The sequence below is a fragment of the Lipophrys pholis genome, assembly GCF_963383615.2.
Source record: "Lipophrys pholis genome assembly, chromosome: 15".
In the NCBI taxonomy this organism is placed as follows: Eukaryota; Metazoa; Chordata; class Actinopteri; order Blenniiformes; family Blenniidae; genus Lipophrys; species Lipophrys pholis.
In genome coordinates, this window is record NC_137642.1 from 23,667,426 (window position 1) to 23,687,045 (window position 19,620).

At 42.0% G+C, this 19,620-nt stretch overlaps 2 protein-coding genes across 2 annotated transcripts; both read right to left on the minus strand.

Moving 5' to 3' along the window:
- Nucleotides 1-31: 31 nt before the first annotated feature.
- On the minus strand, nt 32-15,663 carry pank1a (pantothenate kinase 1a). Its single transcript, XM_080481240.1, has 8 exons — nt 14,831-15,663; nt 6,513-6,659; nt 6,206-6,411; nt 4,768-5,021; nt 2,846-3,022; nt 1,917-2,040; nt 661-786; nt 32-471 (listed from the first exon to the last, which is right to left on the minus strand). The coding sequence occupies exons 1-8, from the start codon at nt 15,117-15,119 to the stop codon at nt 412-414; spliced, it is 1,383 nt and encodes a 460-aa protein (XP_080337366.1). The 5' UTR covers nt 15,120-15,663; the 3' UTR covers nt 32-411.
- Nucleotides 15,664-17,091: 1,428 nt separating this feature from the next.
- Nucleotides 17,092-19,455, minus strand: LOC308120526 (C-signal). Its single transcript, XM_080481167.1, has 4 exons — nt 19,105-19,455; nt 18,303-18,480; nt 17,661-17,755; nt 17,092-17,574 (listed from the first exon to the last, which is right to left on the minus strand). The coding sequence occupies exons 1-4, from the start codon at nt 19,429-19,431 to the stop codon at nt 17,383-17,385; spliced, it is 792 nt and encodes a 263-aa protein (XP_080337293.1). The 5' UTR covers nt 19,432-19,455; the 3' UTR covers nt 17,092-17,382.
- Between the last annotated feature and the right edge of the window lie 165 nt (nt 19,456-19,620).

Here is a 19,620-nt window from a genome sequence, read left to right on the forward strand (position 1 = left end):
AACTCCTACATTTCAAAGGATGATTCTCATTGAGGAGTACCGTCTTTGTTGTATATACTGTTGCACAACAAGCCGCCCGACGCACTACTGTCCCAGGACGTAATGCTACAGTAGCTTTACACAAAATAAACAAACAAAAAAAAAAAAAAGCATGATAAATCTTTGCGGCTGTGCGTCCTGACACAGGGCTCATCACAAGAATCAACGGGCCTGATCACAGGAAACTATAAATTAAAGATTACAATATTTAAACCTCTATGACAGCGGGAGGGGCTTTGGGGGAAATATAGGAGTGGGGATGTTAGAGGTTATCTTTATTTACAAATGTTAAATTACAATTAAAATGGCTTTTCTCAGTTCCTGTATCCCTCTCTCAGTGTTCCTCTGTGAATGGGACTTTTTCCAGCACCTTCACGGGTCCTCCGTCGTCTTCAGCAGCTCCAACAGCGCCCCCACCGCTCCGAAATAACCCTGGAGCGGGCGGACAAACGCATGAGTGCACATGTCACAAACAAGTCCTGGACTTTCACTGAAGTGAGGATGTGTGTATAACCGGAACAAAAACAGTGCCGCGAGGCCGAATAGTTTGGATTTGCCACATATGATTCCGTTTCTTTGATAAGATCTTAATAATGTGTTTTGCAGTTGATCTGTACTCACCTCATGTTCCAGGAAAAGGGCTCGTAGCTGTCCTTTGGACCAGTAGTCCATGGCGTAGGCTAGCAGCTTCGTGGAGACGGTGTTGATACGGAGGAAGTTCCCAACAAACACAACACGCTCGATTCTCTGACGTGAGAAAAAAAATGAAATAAAGGAAAACGGTGAGATCAAGACACACAATCTATCAAATATGATTTATTACAGCAATTTATATGTTTAGGTTTTCTTTTGGGGGGGGTCCAGACCAAGGACTTTCTCTACTTATCTCTTGTCTGATTACAAAAGATGTAAAAACTGCCCAAACTGTAAGAGTTGGATTATCACTAGTGCCGTCTCTTTTTACAATCTAACATCTTAAACCAAAGTTTCTGTCTAAAAACTTTTTTTTTTACTCTTCATGTAAGTTATGGAATAGAGAATATTCAGTTGCTAACAATCCAAACTCAACATTTTGAAAAGCCTTTGGAAAAATTAGTGATTGCATGTCTCCCTCCCAACCACAGGAGGGCACCGTGTAGCTGATATATTAGTTTTTATTACAGGTTCTTCTTAGTAAAGCATTCTACTTGTACCATGAGTCCATTTAGCAGGTGAGTTCACCCTCACAGGATTGACTTTAAGAGTGGTAATGTTTAAATCCTTTTTTCTAGAAATATCTGAATGATTCTGCATCTTTTCATTCTTGATGTGGCCCCTGTGTGATTCGCTGCAGCTCTGCATGCAGTGATAGCCCTGTACAATGCTGCTTGATCGCCATGCCACAAGGCAACACTGTAAAGAAGCTCACAGCACGCAGAAACACTCCGGGCTGACGCCTGCTGCTACCGAGGAGTCTGCCAACTGCAGCTCCCGGTTTGACTAGTGATAAACTAGCGAGACGTTCAGGGTTGGTTTCTATGAGATGAAATGGGTGATGAGTTTTCTGAAAATTACGGTGATTAATTAGAAATTAAAGGAAGTTGTAGCTTTTTGCCACAGCACAGAACAACAAAAATCATGAAATACTTGAGAATAAAAAAGCGAAAATACAGAAATCTTGAGTGTTTTTGTGGGGTTGATAAGTTAAGTCATGCCGAGTTATAAAAGAAACGGTTTGGTCTGTGAAAGAAGATTATGGACATGAAGTCACTGAAGCCTGGTTAGTTATTTAGTATTTCTAAATCAGTGAATGCCAATGGGTACAATAAGCTTCACTTATTCATGTGTTCGTATTACATAACTGATATGACCGAGTGTGTGTGTGTGTGTGTGTGTACCTCGTTGACAGCACACATGCCAGCTATGGATCCTATATTGTTTGTGATGGTGACGAGCGTGGCTCTGGCCAGGTCTTCCTTGCTGATGCTGTCTCTCTTCTCTTTGCTCATCATGTGACCGAAGCTGGAAAACAAACCGCGCCATTTGTACGTTTGATAAGCCGTGTGACCTTCCAACAGCTTAAAAAAAAAAAAAAAACAGACAACCGTACAAAGGCACGCTGTGACATCTGCCTTCAGAAGTGACAGCAGACCAATGCTGGTTGGAGCTGTGTCTGATGATAAACATATCACTGTGGAAAAATCTTTTGTGGGTCAGCTTTTCAATCCAGAGTGGCAGCTTTGCTCTGTATATATGTTGAACAAAGTTCAGAAAGTGTGATTCTCTAAGTCACGGGTGTCAAGCACATTTTAATTCAGGGGACAAATAAAGCCCAATTTCATCTAGAGCAACCAGTAAAATAGTGCCATAATAACCTTTAAATTGAAACTTTTATTTCTTGTGGTGCAGAGTATACATGAGGAAAAGTCTACATTTCCACAAAAACCAAACAATTATGAACCAAACTGCCTACAATCTCATCATGAAGCCACTCTTGTGCAAAATACAGTGAAATGTCCCAAAAAACTAAATAAAAGTAAAAAAAAAAAAGTGTTTCTTTTTTTTTTTTTTACAATTATCTTGGTGGTTTGACGATTCAGTTTATTCATAACTGCCCAACTCCCGAGAAGTGTTCAGGCCTGAAAAACATCTGAGAGCGTCTGTTATGTCAGGCCAATTTAATGATTGACAGAATCGACCCTGAAGAACCTGCTGACTGCACGTCATGCTCTGTAATAAAATCTGGTTTCTCTCGATTGTCCCCTGACTGAAGTTGGCCGCACAGATTATCATCTCAGGTCTGTTTGCGTCACTTTTTTGTTTTCACCTGGAAGCGACGATGGAGCCCTGCAGGCCGAACCGCTCGTAGTCCCCTCCGTAGATGTCCTTCACCAGTTTGTCCACGTTGGTAGAGTCGCCCTTGCTGGCCATCTCCAGCGCCTCCTCGAACGTCTCGCAGCCCGTCAGCAGACAGCAGAGGCCCAGGAATGTGCCGCCTCCCAGACTGAAAGGAAGTAATGGAGCCTACGTGACGAGGGAGAACACGTCCACGGGCCGACAGCGTCCGTTTTACCAAGCAGCAACTCTGTCAGTTCATTTCAAATATTTACAATTGACAAAACGAAGTGGTGGGCACGTCCGGGTTGAAGTCTACATTGGGCTTTAAGATCCTTTCTTGAGGATGGGATTTCTGAAGGTCCTGCAAAGACATGAAATCTGTATACTAGTGTAAAACTAAAAACACATGAATAATTTCCCCCTACTTCCATGTTTATTTTGATTAAGTTAACCTCTTTATCAATGTTCGTCATGTCTTTATCTTCAAGCTAAATTACAGTGACTTGCATCCATTTCCAGGATTGTTACTCAAGCCGTTATATAACAATAACAAGAACTTAAACTCAAACCACGGAGGTGCATAAAATGGCTTGAAGTTTAGTGACATGAAGTAACACTGTAGAATAGTGTCACCAAATGAGTTTGTAATATCAGTTTGATTAAAATCTGGAATGTAAAACATACCGATAAGGCTGAACTAGTTTTAGACATCTGAGATTAAACGGAATCCAGACAATGGTCTTACAGAATTTAGCTGGAGCATAATTTGCATAAATTATATATTTTACTCCCCCCCCCCCCCCCCAACATTTTGTTTACAAGTCACTATCTAATCACGCCTGGTTCCCGGATTACATGAGCACTAAAGTACAGGAGCTGATAATAGATGTTATGATGGAATTCAAACCGCTGGCTCACCTACCGCATCTCCATGGCTATAAAAAGGCATTTCGCCACCTTCACCTTTTGCACACATTCCTTCAAGCAAAACATTGACTCAGTGCAAGTGACAAGTCTAATCTTTGTCCTATACCACTATCAACGTTTTGTGAAATCTCTTCATCTTTATTGTTTCTTCTTTTCATGTGGTCATTTTACTTTGAGCAAAAGTCTTCTAACATTTTTATTTAAACTACTTTTGTTCAAGAGGAGAAATATTTTGTATTTAATGGTATTTTAGCCTTAGAATGTGAGACAGTGAAACTTTAAAGATGTTTGTACCGAGTTTGTTAACATGAGCAAATCGGAATTTCTAGTTGGGTGAGGCCGAGTTGTTTACCACTTTAGTGAGGGTGTAAGTAGTAGACTATCCTCTCCTCTCCAGGCCAAATAATCTCTTCTCATGTATTGTGATTCTGACACTAGCAGGAAATAAATGAATATTTACCGTTGTATTTCAGGCTGCTGCTGGTGGGACGTTTAACTGCAACTTCAAATGTCATGAGCTGAACTTTTTTTCATCCCATCTGTAGAAGTTCGTGCACTAGTTGAGTTTTCCTTTACTTCACAGGAGAAGAGCATTATGGTAAAATAAAGGCATTTCTGAGCCGATATATAATATCCAGTCCCTATCCGGTTTTTAGGGACTTTTTCAATAATGTGTGAATTCCTGCCCTTTGCATCTGCCGGTAATTCTTTTGCTCATATATGATGGCCGCTCTCTGTGTCAGTCACTTGTTTGGCCAAAATGCAGAATCGCTCAAATCGAGTACCCCCACCCTGGCGTGGAAACTTTGCTTTTCAAAGCCAGAATATGTGATGAGTCATTAAATTTACCTCATTACTTAGTAATTTCCGATGATTAACTTTCTATTTCCCTTCCTTTTATGATCTGTGTGAGTCATCACGAACAAAATTAACCTTCCTTTGATTGAGCTGCCGAGCCTATAAATAGGTACCGATCGGCCTCACCTGGTGCCAGTCACCCGTTTGTAGTTGTTCTCGGAGTACAGGGCCAGTATGGAGACCCCGGAGCCGATGTTGACCAGCAGCATGGGGAAGAGGTTGTCGAGGGTGCAGGGCTTCTTCACGCAGCTCTGCGTGTCTGACGGGTTCTGGAAGTAGTAGCCCTCTGGGTGACCGTTAAAGCCCATGCGGTCCATGAACAAAAGCCCGCGGATCAAGCAGTCTAGCTCGTCCAGCTTCAGCAGCTCCAGGTCGGCCATCTGCCAAACATGAGCACATTCTGCATGTTGACATAACAATGATTCGAAGAAATAAACAATCCAGAGAAGAGCGGTTTTCAGAGGGTCCTCTGAGGACCTCGGACCTGGCTGAGATAAAGCGCTCGCTGACTTTGAGCTCAGTTTAGCTCCCAGTGCAGGGATACGAGGGACAGTTCAGCGGCCCTGCTGCACTGCACAGACAGGGTCGCTGAACTCGGGCAACTCTTGACCGATCAGGTAATCAGAAAGCAAATTGACAATCTCTTCCAAAAATGGCAACGATTAGGGAATCGCCAGAAAACGGCAGGAGAATGGGCTGACTCGGGTAAAAAAACATATCTGCTTAAGTATTCAGATGAACGGATGTGAAATCAAAGCGTGTCAATAGCACATGTTATATTGACGTTAGTTTATCTTCAACAAAATATTTTCAGTGTCTAGAGTACAATGTAGATTTATTGTCTGTCCAACAGTTCACATTACAGATATATTGAAAAGTAATTAGTAGTACCTTTATAAGTAGTTCTACCTTTTAGGAATCTTGATTTCGGCTCCATTTACACAAGGTTTCAAGTGAAAACGCATTGTTATTGCATTTTTGTTTCAAAAAGGTTTCATGTTTACACAGCAAAGTTTTCAAAACAATGTCTGTTTACACAGAAAAATAATGTAGTTCTATTGTAGGAACATAAATTGATTGCTGTTGTTTGTAATGAAATCACGCACACATGTGGTGTAGAGAACAATATGCTATAAACGGTACCAATGGAGAGTACACAGACATTCGTCTGGACAAACCACAAAGTTTGACTGTTATTATGAGTGACTAAACTATAAAGCGATCAAGGCGGCCATTGTTGTTATTGTCCATCTAATCGTGCATGTGCAGAAGAACTACGGCCGTGGTGTGCAGCACAGTAGCAGCGTTTTTGAAAGGTTCTGCCTTTGGAGCGGTTTTCAAAAAGTTGCGTTTTCAGTGGCTTTCAAGACTCGTTGTCATGTAAACGGACATCCACAACGTAATGAAAGTTTTAAGTTTTCAGTTTGACTGTCTTGTAAACGTGGCATTACAACGCCAATTTATTACTTTAGAAAAATGTATTAATTTATGAGAATTGTTCTGTATCCACGTCCTGAGTTGTGCTTCTCTAACGTATCCTGAACACACGACTGCTTGCACTCACCGTCCTGAAGTCGTTCTCGAACTTGTACGCCCCTCCGCCGGTGGCACACAGCGTCGTGTGCAGACTGGAGAAGTTCTTGTCGCGGCCCATCTGGATGAAGCGGGGCATGGCCTGCGTCGGGAAGCGGATGAAGTGCAGGTTTCCCGTCCTGCCGCACATGGTCATGTTCCTCAGCTCCAGGTGGACGTCACGAACGCCTGTTTTACCTGAGCAGGGGAGGAGGAACGTTCACAAGTTTATTGATGTACAAGCCCCTCTCGGATTAGAGGTGAATAATCTGAATTTAGAAAGGAATCAGGAGACATACCATAGGCCACGTTCGAGGTGAGGTAGCGGCGGATGGACTTGAGGTTTTCCACTTCTTCCTGTTCTTCTTCTGCAGTTATATCAACTGGCTCAAAGTACACTAGCTTCACCAAGGTCCCACCAATGTCCATCCCGAACCAGGGAAATGCTGCAGGAAGCAGGAAAAAAATCCCCAGATGATTATTCTTGTTTTGAAACACAAAATATCAATATCTTCAAATACAAATACACAGCTTACATATTAAAGAAATGCATGCCTTTAATACACATTTCCAATTAATAGCACCTTATAAGTTAGGTGTGGCTTAAGACACACTAAGGTAGGAGCAAGAAATTACAACAACAAAAAATCTATTAAATTTAAAGAGACTAAAAGCTTTTCATCATGACAACACACTAAGCTCCTTTTTTACAAAACACAGTAAAATGTCTGTCATATTTATATGGCTCATTTAAATCAAATAATCCCAAAAGCAAAAACAATTCTCCAGTTTTCTTTAAAATTACACGCAAACAAAGCAGCAGATAACAAATGAAGCAAATTAAAGTGAATATCTCTGAAGCTTCAACAGTTACTCCAGAAAAAAACCCTCAAAAATGTTAAACATGTCAATTAACCAAAACAAAAAAGAAAGGTGGGATATACAATATTTTAATAAGAACGAGACAAAACAACAGTCTTGATTGAATTTCAATCACAATTTTTTGATGTGCTGCTGGTTTATTTACCTACTTTCACCACAAAATTGTATATTCAGTAACTCAAAAACGCATTACAAGGAATATTTAAACAGTCGCAGATAAAGGTTTTCATATGAGACCGTATGATAAGCAGGTGCTCTTCGTTTACCCACAACTAAAAAAATTTATTTAAAAAAAAACAAAAAACGGAAAACCAGGCAAAGAGCAGGCTGGTGCTGAACGCATTCAATGCCACCACCACAGTGTTGCTTTAACCAGAAGTTCAGGGGTGGAAAATGGTCTGATTAGAGTTGGAATGAATGCATGAATCAAAATGTTAGCCAGGCTTAGTAACAGCTAAGGTTGCCATGGAGACAGCCCCACACACACACACTCTTCAACCTCCTATTTTCTCCATCCCTCAGCCTCCATCAGTCTCACACATCCATCTTTCTTTCTCTTCCTCTCCCTCTACCTCCCTCCCCCCGTCTCAACCTCCCTCTGTTCACATGATTGTTTTTTCTTGCTCCCTCAATGTCCTATTTTCCTCCTCGTCTTCAGCGGCTCGCCTCTCAATCAATTTAATTCAATCACAGTGAGATCTACTGATACACTCATAGGAGGAGGGATATGGACGGATGTTTGTGTGCGCTGCAAAAATATATTTGATTCTCAGATGCAATACACCATCCCCAGTAATTCACTTCATTACAGTGGACTTAATACATTATTAGAGCTGAAATAAGAAGCAACTGTCGGCGTCAAAAAGAATATTTTTGATTTTGACTGTAAATCGGACTAAAGAAATAAATTGGATGCAAGAGTAGCCAGCAGATTAAATTACATTTATGTTTTAAATAGAAGTAAATGTATTTGATATTAAGTCAACAAATTTGTCCACACCTTTATCAACATGACTGTGTAACATGTGTTGCAGCCCATTATTATGTCGCTGCCTTTTTGTTCCCAAATTGTGTTTGGGCTTTTTTTTTTTTTTTTTTTTTTTTTTAATCCCTAGCTCTGCATATCGTATATTGCTATTTTTAGATGCACTCATCTACTCATGTTTGCATTGGCAGCTCATCAAATACCAAAGTTCTGGTTCAACGTTCAGTGAAAGCATGGCGTGGCGTGAAAGCATGGCGGCACAGCAAGGTTAACAAGGTTAGCTTTTAGAGCCTCCACCCAGCGCGCTGAAACATTTTGCATGAACACATCAGCTTCAACGTGTGCTGTGTTATTCAGAACAATAGAAAGTCTGTGTCGCTGCTCGAGACATGTTCACTTAAATATGTGTTGCTGGGTTGAGAGTCAACAGTTTGGATCAGCAACGATTGAGGGATTCAAAACACACTGGACACATTGGTGTAACACATCTGACTTCTTCAGTAACTGTTAAATATTGAATATTTAGCCACCTTAAGAAATGCGTGAAGAGCTGCGACCTTTGAACTGGACTCACTGTGTAAGGACAGCCAGCTAAGCACTTTGTTACCTCGTAATAAGATGCTATAATATATTATTCATTTACGCTATCGTTGCCAACACGCTGACGATAAAGTAGTAGGCGTTTAAATTCAATACATAGAGGCAACAGTGAGAAAAGGAGTCGTGCTGCGAAGCGTTTCTACTTCAACAGGTTCATCAAATGCTGGTTGGGGGTTCAGAGGTTTGCTCAACATTTCAATACAGCTACTCAGCCAATTAAGTTTATTTACACTGTAGTGATGAAGATAAAAAAAACAAACCTGAAACACAACTAACAATAGTCAATCATGAATAAATTCAACATGGTAAATCAAAAAAAAAATTAATAAAAAAAAGAACAGTGGGCTCTTAAAAAAAAAGAGAAAAAAATCCCCAAGTCAAGGTCCTGGTCCTCTCTGTAACTCGCACTGTGTGGCCTGATGATCAGGAGATGATGCGACTCTTTCACAACAGACATCTGCAGGGAACGCTGCAACCAAAGTTTTCCTATCAGAGCCAACACATCGGAGAATTCAGGCCTCGGTAAAACTAAAACCACTTGTGAACGTGTATTTTGTGCTTTTACAGTTTCCTCTGCTGACTCACTGTCACAGTGGCATATTCGAGTCTGTTACAAACGTCAAGTGACTAACTGAACTTTATTGGCTCTCAATGTGTTTGTAGTAAATCTTACTTGTGAGAATTAAATCTGTCAGTCAACTACACTGGACAATAATCAGCTAAATCAATTTCTTAAATCAGACCTGCGGCAGCTCCACCAGGTCGTGGTCAGAGTTACCTTCAGCTAAAGTGAACTGTGACCCCATTTTTATGTTTGATTAACTTTTTGTTAGCCTTTTCTTCCACTTATTGACCTGCTCCACTGTCTGTAAACACAGACTGACAGCATTGATTTTACATGGTGTGCTCCGGCTGCGCCTCTTCAAACTACTGTGATGAAGCTTGGAACTCAGCTTATCGGTGGAAACCAACTTTAACGACGAACATTAAAACAACTGGTCATGTTCTTTCATTGTTCTAGAACAATAGATACATGTGCACAATAAAAGAAGCTCAACATCTTTGATTCCTGTTATTCTGAAGATGACACGCCTGACTTGAAGTACAAAGTCCAATAAGGTGAGAAAGAAATGGGTTCTTCCTTAAATCTTTCAGTGATTCCATCTTCCAGGATAGACAGGCACAGCGAGACACGTGCACCGCACGTGCAAACGCTTCATACATTACATACCTACAGACTGGAACACAATGTGGAGATAAAACCAGACAAGCCACTTGGCTTCATTTGACTGAACAAGTGGAAATGCTGTCATCAGGGAGTGTGAGAAAAGAACAGGGAATAAGATGTGCAACATGACACAAGAGGCATTCCCAAACGCTTGTATAACTTTCTCGAGCACCTTCAGTTGATGTGATTGTTGTGTACGACTTTACATTCTCTGAGGGAGTCGAAAACTCACAATGACATTCATTTCCCCTCTTTTTATTAGACGACCCAGGACGTGCTGCATTTTGTCCATCACAGAACAATACAAAGGTAATTCTCCTGTAACCTGGTGACAATCCTGCAATGGCCAACCAACGTCCTTTGTGAATCACTAAGGCCGTCCTGACTCAAGACAAGTCCACTACAATGGGCCAAATGTTTCCACTTCATAAAAAATGTATTTCCCTAATGATGAGTAATTAGTTTTGGTTCTCAGCGGTGCAGATTTCCCATCAGGCAAGGGGCTCCAGAGGCAGCGACTTGCTTAGCAAGTATATTAACTTACTGTGTATTCATTTCTTTACAACAGTAGAAGAGAGGGGGATGATTGTGGAAAAAGAATAATGGATAGCAGCTGACTTGCTTGTGTGGTTGTCTTGGTAGTTGACGGAGACCTTATTTAAATGACGTTTCCAAGTGAGAACACAACTTTATTTTTTTTGCATTTTTGTTTCAGAAAAGTTTCAGGTTTATGCAGTAGTGTTTTCAAAACCTTGTCCATTCACACGGAAAGTTCCACCATTTTAAGCCATTTTCGAAAAGTTGTGCTTTCGTGGCTCCAAACACGGTTGTCGTGTAAACTGACAAGGAATGTTTTGCGTTTTCACTTGAAAACATTGTCGTGTAAACGGGCGCCGGGTATCAACATCATCTGACACGAGAGCAGTAGGTTGCAGATGAAAGTCACAATGTGGTAACGTCTACTTTTGGGTCCATAGGAATGAAAATTCGAAATTTGACTTTATATTTCATCCACAAACATATTGTCTGAGAAGACACACCTACTATCCCCACTTTTCATTCAGTTATTGCTGCTTTGTGGCCAACGACACACGCACCTCTTCTACAACTACACTGCATAGTTATCAAAGGAGCCCTCTCTGCAGGGTTTCTATTTAGGAACCACACAGATGCAAATATGACACAACCGCGCTGCAACACATCAAAAGGTCGGTGCTACAAGGAGGCGAAGTGATTTGTGTCCATCTGGGTGAAAGGTTTCAGGGCCAAGGCATATCTGACCCTCGCTGCATGTACACCCACGTGTTGGTCCACTACGGTTACAGAGAAACTTTCCTTGTCAACTTTGGGAATCATTATAGACGCTTTGATTAGAGTTGCCTGAACTTTCACCTCCGGTATCACAGCAGGACTTAGTGCGCACGCTTGTCAAAAAGTACAGGACAGCTCCGTAACATCTGTCCTGTTTTTGCTGCGTGATAAGACCAGTGCACTGCGTGTTCAAGGAGTGGATACAATAGAACATGGCTGAGATATTACAAACATTCATACAGTTTTAATCTCTATTCAAGGCTCCTTCGGCTCCTGAATATTGTTGATACACAAGATATGATTACTAGGACATTATTAGTTTTAATGTCATCTGAAGTATAATTTACATGACGTGTTGTGAATTCTTGCCACTGTAAGTCACCTATAATAATAAACATTCTTACAGCCATGTTGACATATAGAAATCTGGTAAAACAGGACACAAGAACGGTCTTCGGCTGGTTTCTGGGTGTGTTATAGGTGAGACACTGCCTCTTGTTTCAATTTGCATAACCTCTGACAGAGCACACCCCTTCCACCCACACTGAAACTTGCTAGGATGTCTTTTACCGCTTCATCAACAATAGATGGTGTGAAATGTTTACTCAACCTGTGGCTGACCTTGAAAAACCTTTTTTTCTTTATTGGAGTTATCCTTATACTAATAAGAGCACTGACAGAAGCTGTAAGGTCATGGAAGGACGTGGTAAAAGTCACCACCTAAGTTCAGTTGTTATTCTAATTCCAATTTGGCAACCACTTAAGATTCAATAGCGAAACCTGAAACCTTAGCTGTAGATCCAATTTTTCCACTCCTGTATCGGGAGCCAAAGCGCTGTCGCAAAGCATGTTTCCATGAAATTTCTCCATGTAAAGAACAGAACTTTCCTCTAGTTTTCATCCATATTATCTCCTCATTATCCAAGTAAAAACAGTCAGACACAAACGATACCCTACTTCCGATATCGTAACACAAACAAGCTCATGCCAATATAAAGTAACCCACATCTTTGTTAAAAACTCTGCGCGGAGTTTAAACAATGTTCACTTCCCATCCAAAGAGCAGATTATATTTCTACTTGGCAATACTTTCCAGTCGCGCCGAAACTCCTCCTAATTGTGTGAACTGACAATCACACGGCTCCCAACACTGCGGAGCTACCTAGTTGTATGTTAATGTGACCCCACAGATGTGACGGGGGAAGAAACCGGTCTTTATCAGTTTTTTATTACCCACTGAAAACATTGACACACATGCGTTGGTCTTTAACAGTTATCCGGAGAACAAATCATGCAGACAAACCTGGTGTGCTAATAAATGACAAATTTTTCACTTTACAAAATTCAGTTAAATTAAGTTTATTTACAGCCTAACTGCTGTGCATCATGCCTATACAAAAGTCTGTTTATGTTATCAAATATTACATATGAAAGTTTGGAGTCAATAGAGGATAAAGTGGTGAATTAAAAGTCATCTTGCACAAGAACCATGGGGAAGACTTCAGAAACCAACCAATGAGAAACTGCAGCCAGGCTGCTTCTGGTGCAAACAAAGGGTACAAAGGCCAGCTTTAACCAATAGTAACCCCGATCCTGAACAACCTCAAGCACAGAGTAGAAAGAAAATATTCTGGGACAATGGTGAAAAATCTAATCTCGTAGGGGGGATACGTTCCAGGATCGGTCTGTATCGGTGAAAAAGCTCAGAGGGCTATCTGAGTGTATCAAGACACCTGGCATCCATCCAGAGATAACTCAGCCATAAAGCAGAAAAGATTTAAAAATTGACTGACGAGTTGTTCCTTTAATTATGTAATCTGGGTTCACAGTGTACTGTGGAGGTGTGCCTTTTTTTCTTAAATCAATAACCACTGCAGAGAGAAGCAAGAAAAAAAAACAAAAAACAAAAAACCCCACTGGTCATTTAATAGCTGTGGGGAAACTTTAGTGATTGCTTTTGCTCTGCAGAAATCTGATTATATTATTTATAACAGAGTTTGCATGTGGTTACATACTGTGTCCCCCCCCCCCCCCCTATTTTTTGTGACTTGCATACAATATTGTTGGACGACAGAACAGATAAAGCAAAAGGCAGCAGTTACATTGGTGTTACACAAGTATCACATTTTAGACACAAATTAACTTAGTGGAAGCAATGCAAGTATAGAGATATATTAAAGAGCAAGAATCTAACAATATAACTTACAACCCAAGTGCAAAAGACTTAAGAGATTAGAAGTCACAATGAAATAAAAAATGCTCAGGTTATTCTATGACAAGGTGTAAATGATTAAACCCAATAATATTTACCAACAGTAGTCTAGTTTGAAACAGCATGACAAAACAAAATCCTTGTCAGCAGAAATCAGAATGCATACCATTCTCATTTCATCTGAACACACCCTAATGCAATTACTAAAAAGGTGGCAGCAATGCTGTAGGGTTAACATCGAAACAAAGCGGCTAAACATGCAGCCAATCTGTGCAAAATACCTCCACAGAGAAGGAAACACTTAACCACAACAAACTCTGGAAGCTTAGACTTAACAATCACCCTGCCATGCACTGCAATCAGCTCTGTGTTCACAGAGTACACACCTTATCTGCAAAAGTGACAATTTTGTTTCAGTTACTGTTGGAAAATATACTTACATTCACTGAGAAAAGATATGAATGGAAACTTAAACTTACGTCTTTTCTTCATGTGTTGCATTTTAGAAAGAAACCAAAATTACACTTACCAGGTTTCTTTTCAGTGATAAGCTTCATAGTGAGGCAGAGTACCACCAACAAATGCTAAACTGTTTTAAAATAAAAAAAACTACTCAGATACAGATAAAGTTTTGAAGATCTTGGATTCTAGACACTTGAGGAAACGACACTTTCACACATACTGTGTAAAAGCCGAAAAGTTCAGCAGGATGAGCAGCTCCAGCCACTTCATCACAAATACTGGGTAAATAAGAGGGCGAGACCACGGCACAGCCACTCGGCTCCTGATTGGCTGAGACAAGCCAAGCCCACTTATCAGGAGCTTTTTCACCACCGAGCAGCGACCAATCAGAGCGCTCCAAATGCAACCTGAGGGTTCATGCAACACAGAGACGGGGTCTCCCTGACGACCGACTGGACAGATCAGCCTGAGACAATCAGGAGGAGGAGGAAGACAGGAATGTGAGCCGACACGCAGATTACTCCATAAACTGCTGAAATAAAACACGGTTACAACATGATGTGGTTGCGCAAACCCGGGCTGGTCAGTGTTGCGGTCACCTGGTGTTTCGGATGCACTGGCTTTACTGTTCGCTGGTGACCGACTTCCTTTAGCGTCCCTTGTTGCTGCTCGTAACAACGGATGTAAAAAAATACAATAAAAATAAAATACAGAAATCCGTAGCTGTCCTGGGGAAAACCTGTTGCAATAAGTGTTTAAAACAGTCTATTTAACACCTGCTGTGGTTAGCAGCTACGCTCAAGGAAGGCTGTCACCAGTAAACACGGAAACCAGATAATCCGAAACACCGGTCTATGTCACACAATCGCTACCGTGCATAATGTCCTTGCGCTAAATTGTCAGTAGCGGGATAAAATCTGCGGGTAAAAGCACTTACGGGGTCTGTGCCGCCTCACCGACTCAGTCCTCCTCCGTAGCCGGCACCTCTTCGCCGGGGACCCGTTGCACTCCGCATCCTCCCCGCGGTGCAGGTGATGCATGCCGTCGAAAGTGGTTCCACCACCAACGCCGCCGCCGCCGCCGCCGCTGTTGGTTCCGCCGCTGCAGCAGCTCCCGTTTGCGGCCACGACGACATGACCGTGAAACCCCCTCTGGCTCTGCCCGTTGTTGACGTGAAAAGGCCCCACCGCTCCTTTCTTGTCAACCATCGACTTCGCTTGATCCATGGCGAACAGATAGCAGTTAGCCTTAGCTCGGCTACTATTAGCCCCGCTTGCAAGCTACCGAGAGAACCGTGCGCGCGGCTGACGCCTCGATGTCCCGTATTTAAAGCTAAAATAGCACGCTAAAATTTAGCGCTCATCTCTGCGTGTGCGTGGGTGAAAAACAAAAACATAAACAGTCGCTAAAAGCCGGCGTTTCCGTTGAGGTCACTCTCGGTCATTTCCCCACATTGAGTTCTCTGGTAGCGGCAGCCGGTGAGTGTGTTTGTGTGTGTGTGTGTGTGTGTGTGTGGACTGCAACGTCACAGCAGCTCCTCCAGCCCAGGCCCGAACCCGTTCACCTCCTCCGACCGGTTTTCCTCTCCGTCTCTCGCCGTAATTCGACACAAAAGACACACAACAATGGGCCCGTTGAGTGTCGCCCGCAGAGCTCCCCCCGGTGCTGCTGCTGCGGCCGCGCTCCGTGTGCAGCTGCGGGCACTTTATTTATAAGCGTCGCTGCCTGCACTCGCACCGCTGTCACTCCCCCTGTTCCCCGCAGTCCTCTGCGAGGTGTGCGCACACAGCTCACATGCAGTCGATAAATCAGACAGCGAAATGAACTGTTGTAACCCGATCAAATGTCAAAACATGTTTGCTTGTTTTTTCTTTGTTTGTTAAATAGGAATACCCTTTGGGGACACTGACCCACTGCATGAAGCGCACTGGCCACAATAGAAAGAAAATATGTTATTCTGTTGAGAACAACGCGTACACATAAATGTGAAATAAAAATAATAAATTAAAAACTATATGCATATATGAGTGGTGCATATATTGTGTTCAACCTTTGACGTGATGATATGAAGAATTGTTAGAAGGTGAGTTGTTTTTGAATACAAAAGAGACCCGATACTGATAAACAGGCATACTTTAGTCGAGATACAAAGGTCAAGCAGCATTTTCTGGAAGATAAAGCAGAAACGATGGGACATCGTCTTCTTTCACCCTCCACATCATGGAATCCTGACGCTAGAACTATATTGTGCTTATTAACATGATAGAAGAAAGGAGAAACATAGAAATTAAATAGTTTTTATAGGAATGTCCAAATTATAAATGCGATGGGTTGAAGAAGAAGAAAAAAAACATGGTATAACATCCTTAGACGTAGTAATTCATAGTATCATGGACTGATTGCGTATTTTTGCATGAAATTTCAGTGAAAACTCAATGAATTTGCTTTGGTTTCCTGAGGATAAAGTCAATCATCTTACATGAGAAAGACACACTTAGAAGCATGTGACCGAAGCCAAACATCTGAAGTCTGTTTACACTGAAGCCTGTCAGTTAAGTGAAATGTTGCCACCCTCTAGTCAAAACATTGGCTCACGTTGGCAGTTTTGTTATTGATTTCACATGGAAGATGTGTAAAAGTCGGTCTCTATTACTTTTGAAGTTTAATAAATGAACCTGGTAACCCAGACTTGATAGGATCGAGTTCAGTCTCACCATTTGCTAAATGTTTTCCTCTGCGTCCATTGCAACATTAAACCTCGTAAAAATTCTGTGCCGCAATTTAAACATTTTTTTCCCCTCCAGAGTATAAATGATGAAATATAACTCTTGTTGAATCAAAACAATTACATATGATTATCTAAATACAGAGAAACAATCTAAGTGGTTCTATAACTTTTTGCCTTGACTTGAATTCTGACTAAATCACCTCCAACATGCTTTGGGAATGTGGACGGCAGAGTAATCTATTGACTTTATGAATGGAACACACCGTGGTTCTGAAACGGAGCCACGGCCACCAAAAAGTCTCCAAAAACAAGAAATGCTACCATGACAATGTTCTCTCTTTTTAAGATTTGCATTGAAAAGCTTGAACCTCAAAATATGCCATTTTAGAAATATACTTCTCTGGTTAAAAAGTATAGGTTTAATCATGGTCAACACACACACACACACACGCACGCACGCACACACACATAGAGTGAAGAAATCAAGATTTTATTCAATATAATACAGACTGTCATTATCGTAGAAATGAAGTGTGACTGTGCCACAATGCATGAAGAATTCCGTTACAGAGTAATATATTTTAAGGCCTTTAGACAAGTGTGTTATCAGCAAAGTGTTAAAAGAAATGAAAAGACTTGCTGGCTTTGAGGTAGTAAAAGATGCAAACCTATTTTGAATCAGCCAGAAGCCTCAGCCCTGATCACTTCCAACATCTACTTTCAAGAACACAAATGATAAAACCCATCCTGCCATACCGACTCTACCAGGGCAGCTCGGACCCGTCCCAGTTGTACGCCTTCCCAGTCTTCTCGACACTCAGCGTGTTGACGATGTCCATGAGACAATTCACCGAGCGCTCGGCACTGAACAGTTTGTCTTGAGGCACATTTCTGTGATAAGGCCGCGAGAGGTCTGTGTCGACGGTTCCTGGATGTAAGGACACGCACACCACCTGGAGGAAACGCAGACGACGACATGCCGTGGGCTTAAATGCATCTGGAAGCACAGCAATAGATTCCCTCCAGCGTTTGCACTCACCTTGGGTCGACCGCGGCCCAGCTCTATTGACAAATTCCTGGTGGCCATGTTGAGAGCTGCTTTAGACATTCTGTAGCTGTACCAGCCACCGAGACCTGAGGGGAGAGGGTGAGGCTCGTTTTAAACACGAAGGAACACTGCAGAACAGGAAAATGTGTTTGACACCCCTCCGCTGTACTTTAACAGATTGTGCCTTCAATGTTTCTATTTGATAAAAAAATGTTTGTGAATCTACATGGACCCTGACCTATTTATTTTTTTAGATTTGCTGCGATAGATTTGGACTGCAAAGGGATTTTCTATGACACTTGGATCATCCCTGTCACTCCATGCATTTATGTATGTGCCACCATTAACTCTTTTCTTCTTTCTTCAAGTACCTCTGATCCGTGGGCTGTGCTACGTGGATAAAGTATATGGCTGACCATCACTGAGTCTGGCTCGGTTTTTGTTGTCCCTTCATGTCAGAGCAGAGTTCTTTATAACCCATAAATTATTTCTCATGTAAAAATAGTAACATTTTGCTAAATCCTTTGGATCCATCCACTGTATTTTAATTGATATGACTCAAGCGGCCTGTCCCCAAAGCAGCAGTGGTGGAGGCAACATCATCTGTGTGCAGGGAGTGTTATTTTGAGATACCGTTGTCTCCAATGGATCCCACTTTGGCTGTGATGTTGACGATGATGCCGCTGTGTTGCTTGGCTTTCTCTGCGGGCTGCTGACCAAAACCACCGCTGCCCTTTTGCAGGAGTGGCGCAAAGTACTTAGCCATGACCAGGGGACCCACTGTGTTGGTTGTTAAGGTGGAAATGATGCCCTGAAACAGAAAATAAATCGCGTGTATGGAACACTGTACCTTTCTTTTCTGGGGACACATTTCTGACGTTTAAATTGATATTGTGTAAATATCACAAGCAAAACAAGGGAAAATATAACCAAATAACTGAAATTATGAAGGCATGAGTGCTGCATGTTCTCCCCATGTGTGTGTGGGTTTCCCATAGTCCAAGTTATGACCCAAACTTTCCCCAAGATGTGGTAGTCTGTCTCTGTGGCAGACTGATGATCCTTGCCCATAGTTAGTTAGGTTGGGCTCCTGCACCCCAAAACCTTGCACATGATTAGCCAGTATGGATCGAATGCTTTGCATTTTGAATATATGAAACAGATATGCACTAACTAAAGAAGTGGTTCAGGTTCCATAAAGGTGCACATGGGTGGAAATGCCAAGGAGGTAATTACTTTTTATTACCCATGAACACTGACATAGGATTTCCGTCCCGTGTTAATATGGAAAACATTTATTAGGATTAGAGAAGTGTTAATTTGGTCTAAACGTTTAATTTATTTGAACGATCTGACAGGACCAATGTTACAGGCGAATTTATTGCTAAACTTTAAAGAAGATGAAGCAGACTAAACAGCCATAAGCCATCTTTACCTGTGAAGAAACGTCCCTCAGACTGGTTTCTCCTTTACCAGAGGGGTGAAGCATCGCCGAGGCGTTCACGATCAGATCCAGCCGGCCGAAGCTCTCCTTCACCCGCTGCGCGGCTCCGCGGATGTCCTCCTCCCGGTTCACGTCCAGGCTGAGGATCGTCACTCTGCCCGGGTGCTGGCCGGACAGGCCCCGCAGCTCGGCCGCACCGTCCGGGTTCCTGCATGTCGCTATTACAGAAGTGAGGCCTTTATTCTTCAATATGTGCCTGCAGAATTCAAGCCCCAGTCCCCTGCTGGCTCCTTGGATCAGAGCGATGGGCGCCGCCATACTGCCAAAGTGACATAACCAGCATGGGCCGTGGTGCCTTCAGGTTCACACGAAGGGATGGGAAGTGGCCTTTTTTTAATTTGGAAAAATATACAAGTCGATATATTTTTTGTATTGATATGTTTTTAAGAGAGAGGCGATTTATTATTAAATCCCAGGCCGCAAATAACCTAAAAGGGAAGATTGTGT

Bases quoted from the DNA above. Each gene is read 5' to 3' on its own strand.
- pank1a (XM_080481240.1), bottom strand. From the start codon at position 15,119: ATGGATCAAGCGAAGTCGATGGTTGACAAGAAAGGAGCGGTGGGGCCT. The intron at 5,022-6,205 runs GTGAGTGCAAGC...CATGTTTGGCAG, and splicing joins TCGAGAACGACTTCAGGACG to ATGGCCGACCTGGAGCTGCT. The intron at 3,023-4,767 runs GTGAGGCCGATC...ACTTCCTTTCAG, and splicing joins AAACGGGTGACTGGCACCAG to TCTGGGAGGCGGCACATTCC.
- LOC308120526 (XM_080481167.1), bottom strand. From the start codon at position 19,431: ATGGCGGCGCCCATCGCTCTGATCCAAGGAGCCAGCAGGGGACTGGGG. The intron at 18,481-19,104 runs GTAAAGATGGCT...TTTCTGTTTCAG, and splicing joins TGAGGGACGTTTCTTCACAG to GGCATCATTTCCACCTTAAC. The intron at 17,756-18,302 runs GTATCTCAAAAT...CTCTCCCCTCAG, and splicing joins GGGATCCATTGGAGACAACG to GTCTCGGTGGCTGGTACAGC.